Here is an 18,154-nt window from a genome sequence, read left to right on the forward strand (position 1 = left end):
GCACCATTAACCACCATATCTGCCCCCCTCGCCCCATGGCAACCCATACCTCCCCCCCGCCCCATGGGACCCCCATAATCACCCCTCACTGTCTCATAGCCCCCCCATAACTGCCCTAGTCCTGCCCCATGCCTCCCTCCCCCTATGTCCCACCCATATCTGCCCCCCAACCCTGCCCCATGGCCCCCCATAGCCACCCCTAGTTCTGCTCCTTAGAGCCCCATATCCCCCCCCCCGCCCCATAGGCCCCCATAACAACCCTCCCCTGTCCTATAGATCCCCCCCCCCCCGACCACCCTCCCACAGTCCCCGTTGCGCTTCTGGCGGGGATTGTCCCTTCCCGGCCGCCGTCCCCCCCCCCTTCGCCTTCTCATTGGCTAACACCTGTGGCGTTCCTCGCTGCCATTGGCCACCGCTGCTCGGCGCCCCGCCTTCCCGCTCTCCTGCCCCGCGCCTACGCCCTGCCCCTTCGCCTGTTTAGCCCCGCCTCTTCCTCCTTCCCCGCGCTCCTATTGGTCCTGTGCGCGACGTCATAGGAAATGGCGACCGGAAGTGGATGCGACGAAGGGGGGGAGGTTCGGTGCGGGCGGCGCCGCCATTTTGGGAGCGCGGAAGCGCCGGTACCGATCGCTCCGGCCCGGCCCGGCGGGCGGCGGCGCCCGCGGGGCGGCGGCGGAAGTCCCCGCCATGGCCGCCAACATCGGGGACCAGCGAGCGCCGGAGTGGTGAGCGCCGGGGCGGGGGGGGGACACGGACACACACACACCGGGGCTGGTTCCCGGGGCGCGGCTGCACTGACCGACCAACTCCCCCCCGTCTCCCCTCAGGGCCCCCCAGTACGGGCTGTCGGCCGGCGGGGCGCGGGAGGGCGGCCTGGAGGCTCCGGCTCACGAGAACCCTGAGTGGGAGAAGGCCCGGCAGGCGTTGGCGAGCATCAGCAAAGCGGCTGCCGCCGGCGGGAAGAGCGGGGGGAGCAGCTCCGGGGGGGCGCAGGTGAGGGGATGTCGGGGTGGGGGGGGAATCCTGAGGGGATGAGGGGGGGTCGGGGGGGGGGCTGGGAGTGGAGGGGGGGGCGTGCAGGAGGGTCCTGGGGGTGTGAGAAGGGTCTGGGGGAGCTGATGAGGGGCCCGGAAAGTTCGGGGGGGCTGTGGAGGCTCCTGGGGGGTAGAGAAGGGGGGCTGGGGGGTGCAGGAGGCTTCTGGGGGGGGAGCTGGTGGGGGTTTTGCAAGGTCCTGGGGGGCTGAACAGGATCCTGGAGGTACAGGAGGGTCATGAGGTATGGGGGAGGGGGGGGGTGTTCCAAAGGGTCTGGGGGGGCTTGGGGGGGATCCTGGGTGGCTGATGGGGGTCTCAGAGGGGTCTGGAGAGCAGAGGGGGAGGGCAGAGGGGTGAGGGGTTACAGGAGGGTCCCTGAGGAGGGCTGGGAGGGGGATTTTTGGGGGACCAGGAGGGTCCTTGGGTGAGTGGAGGGGGGCTGAGAGTGCTGGAGGGGGCTAAAGGCTGTTTGGTGGGGGCAGAGGGGTTGGGGATGGTGCAGGAGGGTCCTGGGGTGTCTGTGGGAGATGGAGGGGGGCAGGGGAGGGTTCTGGGGGGTGAGGGTTCTCTCCCCTCCTCTGCTGAGCCTTCTTTCCCCCCCCGCAGTACTCCTCGCCGCAGGGGGACCCCAACCTGCAGCAGCCCCCCTACTACCAGTGGTATCAGCCCTACGGCAGCTACTACCCCTACGGCTACTACTACCCCATGGTGAGCTGGGGGTGCGCGGGGGAAGCCGAGGGGGTGCCCCCGGCTTTGGGGGGGTGGAGGGGGAGCGATGTGGGGCGCAGGCGCTGACGGGAGTCTCATCGTAGGGCGTCTACTCAGGGTATGGGGCAACAACGACGGCGGCACCGTATGGGGCGGGGGGGGCCTACGCTGCTGCCCCGCAGCAGCCCCCCACTCCCGGGCAGCAGAGCGGCCTCGGCCAGGTGAGGGGGGGGGTGTCCTGGATGCCTGGGACCCCTGTGGGGTGGGACGTGGGGTGGGTTGGGGTCTTCTGTGGAGTAGGACATGGAGGGCCCAGATGCCTGGGTCCCCTGGGGAGGGGGGTATGTCACATCTGGGGGATGTGGGGGTCCGGATGCCTGTGTTCCTGGGGAGAGGGGGATGTGGGGGGCCTGTATGCCTGGGTCGTGTCCCCCCCCATCATCTTCCCCCCCCCCCCACAGCAGCCGCCGGTGCCAGGCCTGGACGAAGCATCCCCCTACGGCAGCCCGCAGCCCCAGCTGCCCCCCGCCGCCCCCCCACAACCCCCCCCACCCCATGGCGCCCACCCCCTGAGTGGTGGAGGGGGGTCCACGGCGGCAGGAGGGGGTGGGGGGGGTGGAGGAGGTGGGGGGACACCCCCCAGCACTGCTGCCCCGTACCCCCCACACAGCTACAGTGAGGGGCCCGGCCCCAGTCCCGGCCCCGGCCCCAAGGGCAAGAAGGGGCAGCAGCTCTGGAGCCGCATGAAGCGTAAGAGCACACCGGGGGGGGGGGTTGGGGGTGTGCGGGGGGGGAAAGGGCTGTTGGGAAGGGAGATGGGCTGATATTGGGGTGGGGGTGGCCTCAGGAATCCCCTGAAAAACAGCAGGAGGTGTGATCCCCTCTCTTCCCCATTACCCCTTGTACAAATTCCCCCACCTCACCCCCAAAACTCTCCCAAATTTCACTTAAATACACCTTTCTCAGCCCCAAACTCCCTTAAAATCCCAAATTCTCTCTGTCGCTTCAAAATTTCAAGTTCTGCTTTCAAAACACGCTCTCTGGCCCCAAAAATTTACTAAAACCCCAAATTCCCCTCCAAACAACACTTCCTCACCATGAAACTCCTGAAACCCTATATTCCTTCTTAAAGCATCCCCTCCCCTTAAACCTCCCCAATTCTACCCCAAAACCCAAACTTCCCCCTCTAAACCAAACTATACACACTTCTTCTCACCTCAAATCTCCCCGCAAACCCTATTCTCCTAAAACTCCCAGAAAAGCCCCAATTCCCACCCCAAACACACTGCACACCCCCACTTTCATCCCCAGATCCCCTCAAACCCCCAAGTTCTCCCCAGCCCCTCCTCACCTCCTTTTTTTCTCCCCCCGCAGAAGCCCCCGGTGCCGGCGGCCTCAAGTTCAACCTCCCCAAACGCCCCTTCGTCCTCACCAGCCCTGGCTTTGGGAATGCAGAGACACGTGGGGGCGGCGGCAGTGCCGGTGCCGGTTTCGGGGGGCAGACGGGCCCTGAGAAACACCACGGACACGGGTGAGCCCGGACGGACGGACGGACAGAAGGGGGGGGTCCGCAATAGGCGGAGAAGGGGGGACACCCCAAAATCACATCAGCTTTGCCGTGGGGCAGCACACGGCGGGTTTTGCTGCAATATGTCACTTTAGAGGGGCTGAGCCCTGCTGGGTGATGGATGCTTGCCCTCCCGACACCCCCAGCACACCCTCACCCTACCGACCCTCCCAGCAGCCCCGCGACACCCCCTGTGCCCCCCCCAGCACCCTGCCGAGCACCTCTATGCCTTTCCTGATGCCCCCAGCACCCTCCAACCCTTTCCTATGCCCTCCTGTGCCCCCCCAGCACCTTGCTGACCCCCCCAGCAGCTCCGCAACCCCCTCTGTGTCCCTCCAGCACCCTGCCGAGCACCTCTATGCCCTCCCTGATGCCCCCCAGCACCTTGCTGACCCTCCCAGCAACTCCCTGACCCCCCCAGCAGCTCCGCAACCCCCTCTGTCCCCCCCCAGCACCCTGCCAACCGCCCCCGTGCCCTTCCTGAGGCCCCCATCACCCCTCAACCCCTCCCTGTGTCCCCCCAGCACCCCCCTGATGCCCCCAGCACCCCCCTAGCACCCTGCCGACCCCTCCCCTAATCCCCCCCTTGCGGCCCCCCCAGGGGGAAGCCGGAGGACTGGCCGCAGGACATGAAGGAGTACGTGCAGCGCTGCTTCACCGCCTGCGAGTCGGAGGAGGACAAGGACCGGACGGAGAAGCTGCTGAAGGAGGTGCTGCAGGCCCGGCTGCAGGACGGCACGGCCTACACCATCGACTGGAGCCGCGAGCCACTGCCGGGGTGAGCCAGCACCCCTTCTGGGACCCCCAAAATTGAGGACAGACACAGAAGGGTGAGCTCACCCCCCCCTTCTCCTTGCAGGCTGAGCCGGGATGGCGTCGCTGAGAGCCCCAAGAAGAAGCGGTGGGAGGTGTCAGCTCTGCACCCTCCACGGCCGGTGACGGGCTCGGGGCTGCCGCAGCCCCCTCCCCAGCGCGGCGCTGGAGCCGGGGGGGGCACCCTGGGTCCCCCAAACCAACGAGGTGGCGGTACCGGCGCTGGCCGGGCTCGCGGTAACGGCTTCCCCACCAAATTCGGTAACCGGAATGTCTTCATGAAGGAGAACAGCTCCTCCTCCAGCGCCGGGTCCCGGTCCCGATCCCGCTCCTCCTCCCGCTCACCCGGGCGGCACTTCCGACGCAGGTGGGGGGCAGAGGTGACTCCCCCGGCACCCCTAACCTCCCCCCAGCACCCCCAACCCATCCCGGCACCCTCCTAACCCCCCTGGCACAATAACCTGCCCCTCAGCACCCTCAAATCCCACCAGCACCCTACAAAGCCCCCTGATAGCTCCCCCAAACCCCCTGTGGGACCCCCTAACCTCTCCCCAGCTCCCCCAACCCATCCCAGCACCCCCCTAACCCCCCCCAGTACTCGTAACCTCCCTCTGGGATCCCCAAACCCCCCCTTAATCCTGCCAGCCCCCCAAGCTTCACCTGGCACCCCTAACCTCCCCCTGTCACACTAACCTGCCCCTCAGCACCCCCAAACCCACCCACCGGCACCCCATAAATCCCCCTGCCGGCACCCCCAACCCCCCCGAGACCCCTTAACCAGCACCCCCAACCCATCCTGGCATCACCAAATCCCCCCCCGGCACCCCCTCACTGTGGTCCCAGGAGGTGCCAGGTGGCTCGGCTGGGGGTCTGGGGGGGATATTGGAGGGTCTATTTTGGGGTCCCGTCCCCCCCCCAGCTCCCTGTTCCACTCTCCTCACAGTGATTCCCACTCGGATTCGGACAGTTCCCTCTCTGGCCCTGAGAGCCGTCCGGGCGCCCGCCGGGCACCCCCCAAAACCCGTGGCCGGGGGGGGCACGTGGAGCGCGGACGGATGCGGATGCAGCGGGGAAAAAGGTACTGGGGGGAAGCCAGACTGTGACCAGTTTGTCCTAGGATGGGTTTTGGGCTCTCCAGACTTTATCCCTGACTGAAATCTATGTGGTTTTGCCCCAAAAATCACCCCACCCCCCCCCCCCCCCAGGCATGACCAGGGTCCCTCCAAGCGCAACCGCAAGCGCCCAGCAATGGACTACGAGGACCCGGAGAAAGAATTCAAAAAACAGCGGCGAGCGGCTCGTTTCCAACCCGGACACCCCAAAAAGCTGCGGCCAGAGCCCCTCGTCCTCCCGCTGGGGGGGTCGGACCCCCCCGGCTCCTCCGAGGGTCTGGACTGGAACGAGCTGAAGATTTTGGGGACCTGCCAGGACGTCACCAAACACTACCTGCGCCTCACCTGCGCCCCTGACCCCTCCACCGTCCGCCCCGTCTCAGTCAGTGGCTTTCTGTCCCCCCCCCCCAAAGGGACCCTGGGATGGGGAGGGGGTCACCCTGATTCCCCCCAATTTATCGCCCCCCCCCCCCGTAGGTGCTGAAGAAGTCGCTGAGTCTGGTGAAGTCCCACTGGAAGGAGAAGCAGGATTACGCCTTTGCCTGCGAGCAGATGAAATCCATCCGGCAGGATCTGACGGTGAGACACCCCCCCGATGCCTGGAGCTGGGGCAGGGGGGCCCTGGGTGTTCTGGGGGGGTGTCTTCCAGACATTCGGGGATCTCCTGAGCCTTTTGGGGGGGGGGGGGGCTCTTCTGGGCTTTTTGGTGGGTCCCCTGGATTTTTCGGGGGGGGGGGGTTCTCCTGGACTTTTTAGGAGTTCTCTGGACCTTCTGAAGATCCCCTGGATTTTTGGGAGGCTCTTCTTGGGTCTTTTGTGGGGTATCCTGGATATTTTTGGGGGGGGGGGTGCCTCCCAGGACAGAGGGTCCCCCCCTCAACCCCTCTCCTCAACCCCCCTCGCAGGTCCAGGGCGTCCGCACCGAGTTCACGGTGGAGGTGTACGAGACGCACGCCCGCATCGCCCTGGAGAAGGTGAGTCTCGGGGGACCCTCGAGGACCCCCCTCCCCCCCGTGCTGGATCTCTCCCTGAGTGTCGCCCCCCCCCCCCCCCCCATCCTGACAGGGCGACCATGAGGAATTCAACCAGTGCCAGACGCAGCTCAAGTCTCTCTATGCCGAGAACCTGCCGGGCAACGTGGGGGAGTTCACTGCTTACCGAATCCTCTACTACATGTTCACCAGGAACTCGGGGGGTGAGCGGGGACGGGGATGGGGGACAGGCAATCCCGGGGACCCCCTCCGGCTTGTGGAAGGCTTTAGACCAGCTCCAAGGCCCCCCCGGTCACATTGAGGGGTTTCAGGGGTGTCCCAAGAGCCCCATGTTGACAGGGGATTTAGGGGTGCTCCAACCCACCCACATTCATGATGGGGGGCTTTAGGGTCCCCCTATGACCCCCACATTCATGGGGGGCTTTAGGGTCCCCCTATGACCCCCACATTCATGGGGGGCTTTAGGGGCCACCCAGGATCCCCGTGTTCATGGTGACGAGCTTTAGGGGAGCTCCAAAAGCCCCATCCTCATCCTCAGGGGCTTTAGGTGATGTCCAACCCTCCCCCCAGTTCACAGTGAGGGGCTTTGGGAGCACCCCAAGACCCCCATGTTCATGGGGGAGGTTTAGGGGTGCCCCAAGACCCCCCCCAATTCACCGTCAGTTGCTTTTGGTGCCCCTCAAGATCCCCCTCTTTGCCATCAGAGGCTGTAGGAGCACCCCAAGACCTCCATGTTCATTGGGGGAGGTTTCGGGCACCCCAAGCTCCCCCCCCCCCCTTTGCTTTTGGGTGCTTTAGGGCCCCCGCAAGACCCCCACGTTGACAGTGAGGGTATTTAAGGCCACCCCAAGCCCCCCACGTTGTTCTTAGACACTCCAGCCCCCCTCCAAACCCCACGTTTGCCCCGAGGGGCTCCAGCCTGTGTGTCTTCCCCCCCGCCCCCCCCCCAGACCTGACGACGGAGCTGGCCTACCTGACGCCGGCGCTGCGGGGAGACGCCTGCGTGGCGCACGCCCTGGCGCTGCGCGCCGCCTGGGCCCTGGCCAACTACCACCGCTTCTTCCGTCTCTACCGCGCCGCACCCCCCATGGCCGCCCGCCTCATCGACAAGTTCGCCGAGCGGGAGCGACGGGCGGCCCTCAAGGCCATGATCAAAACGTATGTGGGGCCGTCGGGGGGGTCCCGCACCTCCCCGGCTGGGGGGTGGCGGGGATTTGGAGGGGGAGGAAGGCGGTGGGGGGGGCTATGGGGGGGTGATGTGGGGAGGTGGGAAGCAGGAGCCGGACCCCCGTGGCGGTGGCACAGGTGAGTCGTGCGGTTCGGCTGGAGAGGGGGGGTGAGTCCCCCCTCTCTGCCCCACAGCAGGGCTGGGGAGACTGTGAAACCCCCAATTCTGCCCCACAGCAGGGTTTGGGGGGGGGGGGTAAGCCCCCCAGTTCTGCCCCACAGTCTTGCTGGGGTGGGTGAGCCCCCAGATCTGTCCCACACCCAGGTTGGGTGTGTCCAAACTCCCCCACCCACTCCAGCTCTGCCCTACAACCCCCAAGTTCTGCCCCACACAGGGGGTGGTTGACCCCCCCCTCCCGCCCCACACTGGGCTGGGGAGTGTCCAAACCCCCCATCGCTGCCCAATAGCAAAGTTCGGGGGGGGTCTCCAACCTTCCTTTCCCCCCTCCCCCCCCCAGTTCTGCCCCACACTGGGGCTGGGGGGTCCCTCAAACCACCTCACAGTGGGACAGGTCCCCCTCCCCACCCCACACAGTGTCACCCCACCTCATTCCCATGGGGACACGACCCCCAACTAGGGCTGTGTGTCTCCCCCCCCCCCCAATGGGGCTGTGCCACCCCCTGCCCCCATGGGTCTGTGCCTCCAATTATGGAGCTACTTCCTGCCCCAGTGGGGCCATGTCCATCCCTTCCCTCGCCCCCATGGGGCTGGTTCCCCTCATTGCCCCCATGGGGCCATATACCCGTGTGTCCCTCCCCTCTGCAATGGGGCCATGTCCCTCTGTGGGTCTGCATCCCCTGTGACAGGGCAGTGTTCCCACCCCACAGGGCCGTTTCCCCCCGCTTTGTGGGGCCGTGTCTGTCTGTAGGGCTACATCCCGTGTCATGGGCCCACGTCCCCCCCACCATGGGCCCACGTCCCTCTGTGGGGCCACATCCCCTGTCATAGGACCACGTCCCCCTCTGTGGGGCCGTGTGCCCTCCATGGGGCCACGTCCTTCCCTGGGGCTATGCTCCCCCCTCCATGGGGCCGCGTCCCCCCCCGCGCCCCCCTCCCCGTTGCTGTGCCTCTGTTCTTGATCTCCTTCTCTCCTCAGCTTTCGCCCGGCGCTGCCCACTGCCATGGTCGGGGCCGCGCTGGCCCTGGACTCCCCCGAGAGCTGCCGGCTCTTCCTGGCCGCGCTGCCCCTCTCCTTCACCGGCCCCGACGCCACCGCCATCGACTGCAAGCAGAGCTTGGCGGTCCTGTCCCTCTTCTGACCCCCCCCCGTGGTGGTGGGGGGGGTGGGGGCGACGCCAACGACGAACGACAGTTGTTTTTTGGGGGGGGGTGGGGGTGGATGGAGGACTGTAACCTTCTCTCCCTGCAGGAGGGAACCGCCAGCGATGGAGGGGGTTGGGGAATGGGGGAGGGGGGGGAAAATTGGGGGAGGGGGGGGGCTTTCCCAGCCCCCGGGGAGGGGGGGGCCCACCGCTGCCCCCCCTCCCGCCCCGCACTAACCCTGTCTCAGTTTCTCTCTCTTCTTCCTGCTGCCGAGGTGGTCTCGTCTGCTCTTCCCCCCCCAACGACGCCGCGGCGGAGCTCTCCCCAACCCACGGAGGCCCCCCCACAGACCCACGGAGCCTCGACCCACGGAGCCCCCCCCAACACCACCACCAAAACAACCAACCGCCTGGGGGGGGCCCCCCCCGACCCATGGAGCCCCCCCGACCCACGGAGCCCCCCCCGGGGGGCTCAGGGACTCACCAAGCCGGGACTGTGTCAGAGCCGCCGCCGCCTTTTCTCTCTCTCTCTCTCTTTGTTTTTTGACGCTCAAATTTTCCTTTTTTTGGTTCGTATTTAATTTATTTCCCCACCCCCCCAACCCTCCCCCCTTTCGCCCCCTCCACCCACATCTCTTTGCAGGTAAAACATGCCCCTCCCCCCCGCCACCCCCCCTCCCCACCCCCTTTTCGTTTCTTTTCTGGCCCCCGGGGCCACGCTGTCTCCCCGGGCTGGCCCCAATCCCTTCCCCCCCCCCCCCCCCCTTTTTAACTGATTCCCTTTTTTTGGACAGAATAAAGAGGAAAAGGAGAGAAGGGCTCAAATTGGCTGGGGGGGCAGGGGGGTGTCCTGTCTCTCCCTATGGCAAAGGGGACTGGGAGCCCCCCTCATCTGTTCCTGCCAGGGCTCAGCTCCGTCCTGGCTCCAGGCGGGGGGGGCAGCACGGTGGGATCCGGCTCCATTGGGAAAAGTGGGACAAAATTGGAAGGAAAATGACAGCCTGGAGAAGAGAAGGCTCTGGGGAGACCTCAGAGCTCCTTTCCCGTCCCTAAAGGGGGGAAAAGCTGAGGTGGGGACTCTTGATCAGGGAGGGGAGCGATGGGACGAGGGGGAGCGGTTTTACACTGAAAGAGGGGAGATTTCGGTGAGATATTGTGCGGGCGCTGAGCCCCTGGCGCAGGGTGCCCCGAGAAGCTGTGGCTGCCCCATCCCTGGAGGTGTTCAAGGCTGGGTTGGACAGGGCTTGGAGCAACCTGGGCTGGGGGGAGGTTTCCCTGCCCGGGGCAGGGGGTGGCACCGGGGGGGGCTTTGAGGTCTCTTCCCACCCAAACTAGTCTGATTCTAACTGGGAGGGAACTGAGGGACTGGGATGGACTGGGGAAACCACAGTTGACAGGAGCCATTGTGCCCAACAGGTGTTTATTAAGATGATGGGGGGGGGGGGTCCCCCAGTATCGCAGCTGGGAGTGGGGCAAGCAGTGGGGGAGGGGGAAAAGCAGCGCCTGCAGCACCCCCGGCCCTTCCCATCATCTCTCCTGGCTCGGACGTACGTGGCCCCGGCGTCCTGCACCCGGCGCAGCTCCTTGCAGAGCTGTGTCTTCGGCCGGAGCTCCTGGGGGGAGGAGAGGGCTCAGGCACCGCAGGATGCTCTCCCGCCATGGCAGGGGGCTGCAGACCACCAGAGCGGGTGGCCACCTCAGGGCTCTGCCTATGGCCCAGGGGGCTTTGGCCGCAGGGTTCCCTGTGGCCAGGAAAGGTCAGGGGTACGATGGGGCTGGGGACGCCATACCTGCACCACTCTGTTGTACTCCTCCAGAGTTGCCGTCAGCTCCTCCACGCGCTGCCATGCCTGCGGCAGGGGGGTGGCGGTGAGGGGACATGGGGCCTGGGGGGCTCGTTCAGCCCCTCTGCCGCGGCCCTCAGCTCCTTCAGCTCCTTCACCACGGCCTTCAGGTCCTTCAGCCCCTTCACCACAGCCCTCAGGTCCTTCAGCTCGTTCACCACAGCCCTCAGGTCCTTCAGCCCCTTCACCACGGCCTTCAGGTCCTCCAGCTCCTTCACCACAGCCTTCAGGTTCTCCAACTCCTCGGTGGCAGCTCTGCACTGCCCCGGCAGCGGTGACGGGGCCAGGGGGGCCGCCATGGACTGCGGAGTAAGGGGGAACGTGGGGAACTGGAGCCCAGTGGGGCCCTACGACCCCGGGCCCTGCCGCATCCCAGACCCACCTGGGCTTCCCTGGCCCCAGGGACCCCCTCGGCCACCTGAGAACCCCCCATGTCTCCCCCTGTGACCCTCCACGACCCCTCCACAGCCCCTCCAGACCCCTTCCCGTGTCCCTCCACGGGTCCCTCGTGCCCCCCCCCGGGCCCAAAGTCCCCTCCAGTGCCCCCTCACCTCCCCCGATGCGCCCCCCCGGGACTCGGCCCCTCCTCTACGGTGCTGCAGATCCCCGGGACCGGGGGGGACCCCCGCCGCTCCCCAATCCCCCAAGGGCTCCCCCCGGGGCCGCCCCGCGCATCCCTCACCGACCGCCGCCGACCGCCGCGCGGCGCTTCCGCTTCCGGTGGGGGCGGGCTGGGCCCGTCTCTATGGTTCCCCCGGCGACGGCGGGGCTGCTCCCTCCGCCCGGGCGCCCGTCTCGCTGGTGCGGCGGCGGCGATGGCGGCGATGGGTCCTCCCCCGGTACCGGCGATATTCAGCACCATGGAGGAGGGGCCGAGACCCGGGGGGGCCGCACCGGGGGAGGTGAGGGGGCCCTGGGGGGGCACTGGAGGGTCTCATGGGGGGCTGGGGGGGTCTTGGTGGGGGTTCTGGGGGGGGAATTTGGGCCGGGGAGGGCACGGGAGCCCGTGGAGGGACACTGGAAGGGGCCGGGGGGGGGAGCCTGAGGGGTCGTGGGGGCTCCTGGGGAATTCAGGGGTCGCTTGAGGGGGTTGTGGGGGGCTGGGGGGGCTCTTGGGGGTGTCCTTTGTGGCGGGGGGACATCCTCAGGGAGCAAATGGGGCTGTGGGAGGGCTGTGGGGGACACTGGGGGGGGTCTTGCGGGGGCCGTGGCACCGGGGGGTCACAGGGCGAGCCCTGGGGGGGTCTTTGGGGGACACTGGGGGTTCCTGGGGGGCAGCATGGGGGACACTGAGCGGGTGGGAGGGTTGCTTGGGTCCTCACGGGGGGGTGAGGGTTCCCAGGACGGCTGGGACCCCCTCGGGGGGGCGGGGGGGGGGGGGGGGGGGTGCCTGGCTGCCTGGATCCCCTAGGGAGGGTCAGGGTCCATGGGGCGGGGGGGTGGGGTGCGCTGGGGGCAAAGTCGAGGGCAGGGCAGTGCCTGGATGTGCGGGTGTCCCCCCCCGGGCTGCCTGTGACCCCCCCTTTGCCGGCCGAAGGTCGTTGTGGGGGGGTGAGGGAGGGGCTGGCGCAGGCGGTGCCGCGGCTTGGAGGGAACGCCGGTGTCCGGATCCCCCCCAGGCATGGCTGGACGCCCACGGCCGGGCCCTGGGGCACTTCGTGGCCGGGAAATGGCTGAAACCGCCGGGACGGGGGACGCTGGAGTGCCAGGAGGCCGCCACAGGTACCGGGGGTCGGGGGTGGTCAGGGGTCGGGGATGGTCTGGGGTCAGAGGTCATGCCCACCCTCTCCCCCCTCCCAGGGCGGCTGCTGGCAACGGTGCTGCGGGGGGAAGAGGCCGATCTGGCAGCGGCTGTGGAGGCGGCGGCAGTGGCGGCGGCAAAATGGGGGCGCCTGGGGGGGGCCCAGCGGGCGCAGCACCTGCAGCAGTGAGTCCCCGCGACCTCTGACCTTCCCGCAACCCCCTGTGCCCCCCACAACCTTTCATTTTTGACCCCTCCTCCAGCGGCGTGACCCCATGTGAGGTTGTGACCTCCTGTGACCTTAGCCCTGTCCCCTGCTTCCTGTGACCCCGAGTGACCCCGGGACCACCTCCTGCTTCTCTTTGCCCCCAAGCTCGCCCCCAACCCCCCCTGCACCCCCCCTATGTCCCCCCGTGTCACCACATCATGTTCTCATCCCCCCCCCATGCCCTCACCCCCCCCGTGCCTCCTTGTCCCCCCCGCTCTCATGTCCCCCCCGTGCTCTTGTGCCCCTCCATTCCTCCTGTCCCCCCCCATGACCTCACCCCCCATCCCCCCATGTCCCCACTGTGCCCCCCCATCTCCCCCCCTGGTCTCACCCCCTGTCCCCCTCTGTGGTCTCAATGCCCTCTTCATGCACCCCCCCCTCCCCCTCTATGCCCTCACCCCCCATTCTTTCATGTCCCCCCTGTGCTCTCATCCCCCACCATGCCCCCCCGTCCCCACTTGTGCCCTCACACCCCCTCCCCCCATGCCCCCCCCGTGCTCTTGTGGCCCCCCATTCCTCCTGAGCCCCCCCCTGTGCCCTCACCCCCCGTCCCCGCTGTCTCCGCAGGCTGGCAGCGGTGCTGGAGCGGGGGGCCGCGGGGGTGGGGGCGGTGGCTGCTCTCGCGGGGGGGCGACCACTGGCCCAGGCCCTGGGGGCTGACCTGGAGCTGGGGCTGCGGCTGCTGCGGGTGCCAGCAGGGGGTGCCCAGCTCGGCCCCCCCGGCCTGGGTGGCTGGGCCCCCCTCGGTGAGTGTCCCCCGGGAGCCCCAGGGACCCCAGACCCCCCGGGACCCTGCTGAGCCCGCCCTGTGCTGTCCCCAGGGGTGGTGGCTGTCCTTATGTCAGGTCCCTGCTCCCTGGCAGCGCTGCTCTGGAAGTTGGGACCCCTCCTGGCCATGGGTGAGTGGGGGGACCCCACTGTGCAGGGGGAGAACATGCAGGCGTTTGGGGGGCCCAGGGGTTTGGGGGGGGACAGGGACCCCCGGTGTCCAGGTGGGGGGGCCCAGGTGTAAAGGGGAGGGGACCCAGGGGTTTGGGGGGTGGGGGGCGCTGTCTGGGTGGGGGTCCCCAGGCCCCCGGGACACCCTGGTGTCCTTTGCAGGCAACGCGGCGCTGGTGCTGCCGGGGGCTGAGGCGGCGCTGGTGCCACTGCTGGTGGCGGAGCTGAGCGGGGAGGGGGGCGCGCTGCTCCCCGGGCTGCTCAACGTGGTGACGGGGACCCCCGACCTGCGCCACGCCCTCCGTGCCCACCCCCACATCGCTGCCGTCACCTTCCTCGGCGCCCACCAGGTACGGGGGAACGGCTCTGCCCCATGGCGGGGGGGGGGGGGTGGGTCGAAGCCTGGGGACAGGCCCATGTCCCCATACGGGGGGCCAGGACATGGCTGTGGGGGTCCCCATGTTCCCCATGTCCCCATACGAGGGTGCAGGACATGGCTGGTGGGGGTCCCCATGTTCCTACCTGTGTCCCCCCCCATGCAGGAGGTGGTGCGGGATGTGGCCTGGGGGTCTCTGTTTCGGGGACCGCAGCTGGGGGCGGCCCAGGGGGGCCGCATCGTCGTCATTGTCCTTGACTCAGCCGACCTGGACAGCGCGGCCGCCGCCATCGTGAGGAGCGTGGGAACCCCCCCGGCGCTGGTGAGTAGGGGGCGCAGATTTCTGGAGATTTTGGGGGGTCTGGGAGCATCCTGGGGGCTCCCTGACATCCCTCTCTTTCTGTCTTCAGTTCCCATGGGGGGGCTGTGTGGTGCTGGCGCAGGAGGGGGTGGTGGCACCGCTGGGACGGCGGCTCCGGGCCCGGCTGGGGGGGCTGCGGGTCGGGGACCCCCTGGACCCCGGCACCGACGTGGGGCCGCTGCCCCCCATGGCCACCCCCCCCGAGGGGCTGGTGCAGGCAGCGCATGAGGAGGGGGCTGAGGTGAGGGGGCACAGGGGGGGCCTGGGAGAACATGGGGGCGCAGGGGTGCTGGGTGGGACACAGGGGGGCACACGGGGTGGCACAGGGGGTAGTGGGGGGCAGGGGGGACACTGGGGGGCAGAGGGGACACAGGGGACATTGGGGAGCATGTGGGTATGTGGAGGAAGCTTGGGGTGGAAGGGGGGCACAGGGAGTGGGGAGGGGTCACAGGGGGACACGGGGGGACACAGGGGGGCTTGGGGTGTGTGAGGGGACACGGGGGGCACTGAGGGGCTTGGGGCTGAAGTGGGGCCATGAGAATGGGGGGGACCACGGGGACATCGGGGGTGACACAGGGAGACTTTGGGGGGACACGGGGATGGAGGGGAGGGGCAGGGGTGTCTCTTGGGGGGGTACCCAGATGCCGGGGTCCCCTGTGGGGGGGGTTGAGGGGTACCCGGACACCTTTGTTCCCGTAGGTTTTCCAGCCACCGGTCACGCTGCCGCCGGGGGGGCGCTTCTACCCCCCAACCCTGATCACGGGGGTGGCCCCCACCTCACGCTGCCTCCGGGAGCCGGTGGGTGCCCGGGGTGGGGTGGGGGGACAGAGGGAGAGCTCGGGGGGTGGGGGGTGCCGGGCAGAGGGTGTTGGGGGGCCGCTGACGTTGTGTGTGTGTGTGTGTGTGTGTGTCCAGACACCGGGGCCGGTGCTGGTGCTGCTGCCCGTGCGCTCCCCGGGGGAGGCCGTCACCATGGCCTCGGGGCTGCCCCACGTCGCCGCCGGCGCCGTCTGGGCCCAGGATGTGACCCTCGCCCTTGACACGGCTGACAGGTGACCTTGACCCTGTGCCCCCAACATTCCCCTGTCGTCATCATCATCGTTGTCATCATCCCCCTGACCTCTGACCCCACAGGCTGCCCCTGGGGCTGGTGTGGCTCAACGCACTCAACCTGCTGGACCCCATGGGGGGCTGCGCCGGGGGGGCCGGGGACGTCACCGGCCTGGAGGTGGGGGGCCAGGATGGGGCTGATGGGGGGTCCTGGGGGCAGGCATGGAGGGACCTGGGGAGCTCTGGGTACCCTGGGGGGTTCCTGGGTGGTTTGGGGGAATCCCAGGGGGTGCTGGGGGTCTGGGGGGGGAACTGGGTTGGGACAGATGGGGGTCCAGGAAGTGGGCCTGGAGGGGTCTGGGGGGGCTCTGGGCTCCCTGGGGGTGTTCTGGGTGGTTTTGGGGACATGAAGGGGTGCCAGGGGAGTCCCAGGGGGTGCTGGGGGTCCTGGGGGGTCTAGGGGGTGGGTCTGGGGGGGCTCTGGGCTCCCTGGGAGGGTTCCTGGGTGGTTTAGGGGGGCTGGTGGGAGCCGGGGGGGGGGGAGGCAGGGGGGCTGGGGGGGCTGTCACGGTGCAGACGGGCTGTTCCATTCCCCCCAGGCGCTGCGAGAGTTTGGGCGTCCCCCCTGGGAGACGGGGAATTCCCCCAAGACCCTCCTGGACCAGAAGCTCAGGTAATGCCCCCCCCTCCCTCCAAGTGCAGCTCAGGGACCCCCCTGCAGCCGAAAACTCTGACCTCTGACCCTGCCACCCCCCCCCCCCAGCCCAGAGCCGAGCCCGGGGGGGCCCGGGGAGGCCCCAAATTCTACTGATGTCGCTGCAGCTGTGGAGGCCGCCCGCCGCGTCGCCCTGGGGTGAGAGGGGGGCTGGGAGCCTCGGGTCCCTTTTTTGGGGGGGGTCGGGTCCCCAGGTCCCTTTCAGGGGTTGTCAGGTCCCCGGTGCTCCCGCAGCCCCTCTGCAGGTGGGGGCGGCTGCCGGTGTCGGCGCGTGCTGCGGTGCTGCGGGGGGCAGCAGCGGCGCTGGCTGGGGCCACAGGGCCCCCCCCGAGGAACCGCGACGGTGACAGTGATGGTGACGACGGTGACGGGCGGCTGCGGACGGCTCTGCTGCGGTGGGCAGCACGTGTGGAGCTGATGGGCGGGGTCGTGCAGGTGGGCGGGGCCTGTGGACCGGTGGGAGGGGCCAGGAGGTGGGTGGGCAGGGGGCGTGAAGGGGCGGGGCTGGTTGGGAGGGGTGGAGCTTGAGAGCAGAGCGCTGGGGTTGGGTGAGGGGGTGAGGCAGGGGCGGGGCTGGGAAGTGTGGGGGTGGGGCGGTGGGCCTGGCAGGGGGTGGGAGGGGGCGTGGTCAATACCCGTGCCGGGGGGGGGTGGAGCCCGCGGAGGGGCGTGACTAATGTCATCTCGCAGGAGGTGCCCGGGGGGCGGGCCCTAGTGACGCGGAAGCCGCTGGGGGTGGTGGGCGTGGCCTGGAGCGGGCCCCGCCCCCTGCAGCGCGCGCTGGAGCTCCTCCCCCCTGCCCTGGCGGTCGGCAACTCCCTCGTGGTGGTGGCGCCCCCCAGCGGAGCCGGACCCGCCCTGCGCCTGCGGCAGGTGGGGACCACCCAGGAACGCCCCCCGGGACCCCTCATGGACCCCTTATGGCCCCCCGGGACCCCCCCAGGGACCCCTCTGGGACCCCCCTGTGACCCCCGGGACTCCGCCTGTGAGCTCCCCCCACCTCAGAACCCCCACACGGACATCTCCCCGGGACCCCCCCCCCCCCCCGACCCTCCCGTGGATCCTCCATTCCCCCCTACCCCGGACCCCCCTGTGACACTCCTGCCCCCTCCCCGTGCATCCCCCATGTCCCCATTCACTCTGGGACCCCCCCATCGCCCCCCCCCCCCCCCCCCGGTGACGCCCCTCCCCGTCCCTCTGTCCGCAGGCGCTGGTGGCCGCGGGGCTCCCGGGGGGGGCCCTGACGGTGCTGTCGGGGGGCTCCGGGGGTGACGGGATGACGCTGGCACGACACCGCCCCGACGGGCTGTGGCTCTGCGGGGGGGGCACGGTGAGTAATGGGGTGGGGGCGGACGGGGGGGGACACAGAGGGGGCTGGGGAGGGCAGTGACCTCCACTACGAGGGGGTCCCCACCAATGGGGGGGGATGTCCCCAGCACGGGGGTGTCCCTGTCCCACCCCCTCCCCAACATTCCTCCCCCCCTCTCTCTCCCCCCCCCCCAGGACCCTGACTGGGCCTCAGCCGGGAGCGTCGCCCACGTGTGGGTCCCGGGGGGGGTCCTGGGGGGTCCGGGGCAGGATCCCCCCCCCGGCGCTGAGCAGGAGCTGGAACTGCGCTGCACCCGCCCCCACTGCCTCTGGCTGCCCGGGGGGGGGGCGTGACCCCCACCCCCCCATGTCTGACCTCTGACCTGCGGCCCCCAAACCGTGACCCCCCCCGACCCCAATAAACACCCCCCCAACCCCCCCTCCGCCTGTGTCGTGTCTCTGTCGTGTCGGGGGCGGGGCGGGGTGTGTCGTGGGTGTCCCCCCACTGTTTGGGCCCCCCCCCCTCCCCCCCCCCCGCCGGTAGGGGGCGTCCCGCACCTCCACGTGCCCGGACGGCCGTGTCCCCTCGGGAGGGGGGGGGGGGGGGGCGGAGGTCGCGGGGGTGGGCAAAGGGGGCGCCTGTGTCGCGGGGGGGGGGGGGGTGTTGGGGTTTGCGGGGGGGGGAGAGGCTCCCGGACGCCCGCGTCCCCCACCGGACGTGTCCCTGCTCAGCTCCGGCGCCGCTTTCGCTTTCGGCGGCGGCTCCGCCGCAGCCCCTGGGGGGGGGGGATCCCGGAGGGGTGTCTCCCGGGGCGGGGGGGGTCCCGGGTCCCCG

At 69.2% G+C, this 18,154-nt stretch overlaps 3 protein-coding genes across 5 annotated transcripts; 2 read left to right on the forward strand and 1 right to left on the reverse strand.

The window, feature by feature from the left end:
* Nucleotides 1–581: 581 nt before the first annotated feature.
* Nucleotides 582–9,416, forward strand: LOC309685095 (leukocyte receptor cluster member 8-like). 3 transcript variants are annotated; one of them, XM_082500902.1, is made up of 15 exons: nucleotides 582–725; nucleotides 828–993; nucleotides 1,642–1,743; nucleotides 1,848–1,964; nucleotides 2,205–2,493; nucleotides 3,118–3,274; nucleotides 3,912–4,088; nucleotides 4,170–4,490; nucleotides 5,043–5,201; nucleotides 5,329–5,617; nucleotides 5,713–5,814; nucleotides 6,141–6,209; nucleotides 6,301–6,430; nucleotides 7,178–7,385; nucleotides 8,552–9,416. In XM_082500902.1, exons 1-15 carry the CDS (start codon nucleotides 688–690, stop codon nucleotides 8,712–8,714), a joined length of 2,487 nt encoding a protein of 828 aa, XP_082357028.1. In that variant the 5' UTR covers nucleotides 582–687; the 3' UTR covers nucleotides 8,715–9,416. The 3 variants fall into 3 exon arrangements, with proteins under 3 accessions (XP_082357028.1, XP_082357029.1, XP_082357030.1); XM_082500903.1 differs by having other exon boundaries at nucleotides 5,067–5,201; XM_082500904.1 differs by having other exon boundaries at nucleotides 3,912–3,962; nucleotides 4,458–4,490; nucleotides 5,067–5,201.
* Nucleotides 9,417–10,126: 710 nt separating this feature from the next.
* Nucleotides 10,127–11,239, reverse strand: LOC309685085 (uncharacterized protein). Its single transcript, XM_082500891.1, has 3 exons — nucleotides 11,113–11,239; nucleotides 10,508–10,863; nucleotides 10,127–10,330 (listed from the first exon to the last, which is right to left on the reverse strand). Exon 2 carries the CDS (start codon nucleotides 10,858–10,860, stop codon nucleotides 10,543–10,545), a length of 318 nt encoding a protein of 105 aa, XP_082357017.1. The 5' UTR covers nucleotides 10,861–10,863; nucleotides 11,113–11,239; the 3' UTR covers nucleotides 10,127–10,330; nucleotides 10,508–10,542.
* Nucleotides 11,240–11,376: 137 nt separating this feature from the next.
* LOC309685090 (aldehyde dehydrogenase family 16 member A1-like) lies at nucleotides 11,377–17,745 on the forward strand (the record flags this gene model as incomplete). The annotated part of the gene is made up of 15 exons (XM_082500897.1): nucleotides 11,377–11,463; nucleotides 12,362–12,488; nucleotides 13,392–13,469; nucleotides 13,672–13,859; nucleotides 14,052–14,207; nucleotides 14,296–14,487; nucleotides 14,946–15,044; nucleotides 15,162–15,298; nucleotides 15,381–15,474; nucleotides 15,896–15,969; nucleotides 16,060–16,149; nucleotides 16,257–16,446; nucleotides 16,702–16,884; nucleotides 17,219–17,341; nucleotides 17,515–17,745. 15 exons carry the CDS (start codon nucleotides 11,377–11,379, stop codon nucleotides 17,671–17,673), a joined length of 1,977 nt encoding a protein of 658 aa, XP_082357023.1. The 3' UTR covers nucleotides 17,674–17,745.
* Between the last annotated feature and the right edge of the window lie 409 nt (nucleotides 17,746–18,154).

This window comes from Vanellus vanellus (assembly GCF_965231255.1).
Source record: "Vanellus vanellus genome assembly, contig: HAP1_SCAFFOLD_908, whole genome shotgun sequence".
NCBI classification, from domain to species: domain Eukaryota; kingdom Metazoa; phylum Chordata; class Aves; order Charadriiformes; family Charadriidae; genus Vanellus; species Vanellus vanellus.

Coding starts and splice junctions, on each gene's coding strand:
- LOC309685095 (XM_082500902.1), top strand. CDS start 688: ATGGCCGCCAACATCGGGGACCAGCGAGCGCCGGAGTG. Junction 3,275..3,911: donor GAGAAACACCACGGACACGG/GTGAGCCCGGAC, acceptor CGGCCCCCCCAG/GGGGAAGCCGGAGGACTGGC. Junction 5,618..5,712: donor CCACCGTCCGCCCCGTCTCA/GTCAGTGGCTTT, acceptor CCCCCCCCGTAG/GTGCTGAAGAAGTCGCTGAG.
- LOC309685085 (XM_082500891.1), bottom strand. CDS start 10,860: ATGGCGGCCCCCCTGGCCCCGTCACCGCTGCCGGGGCAGTGCAGAGCT.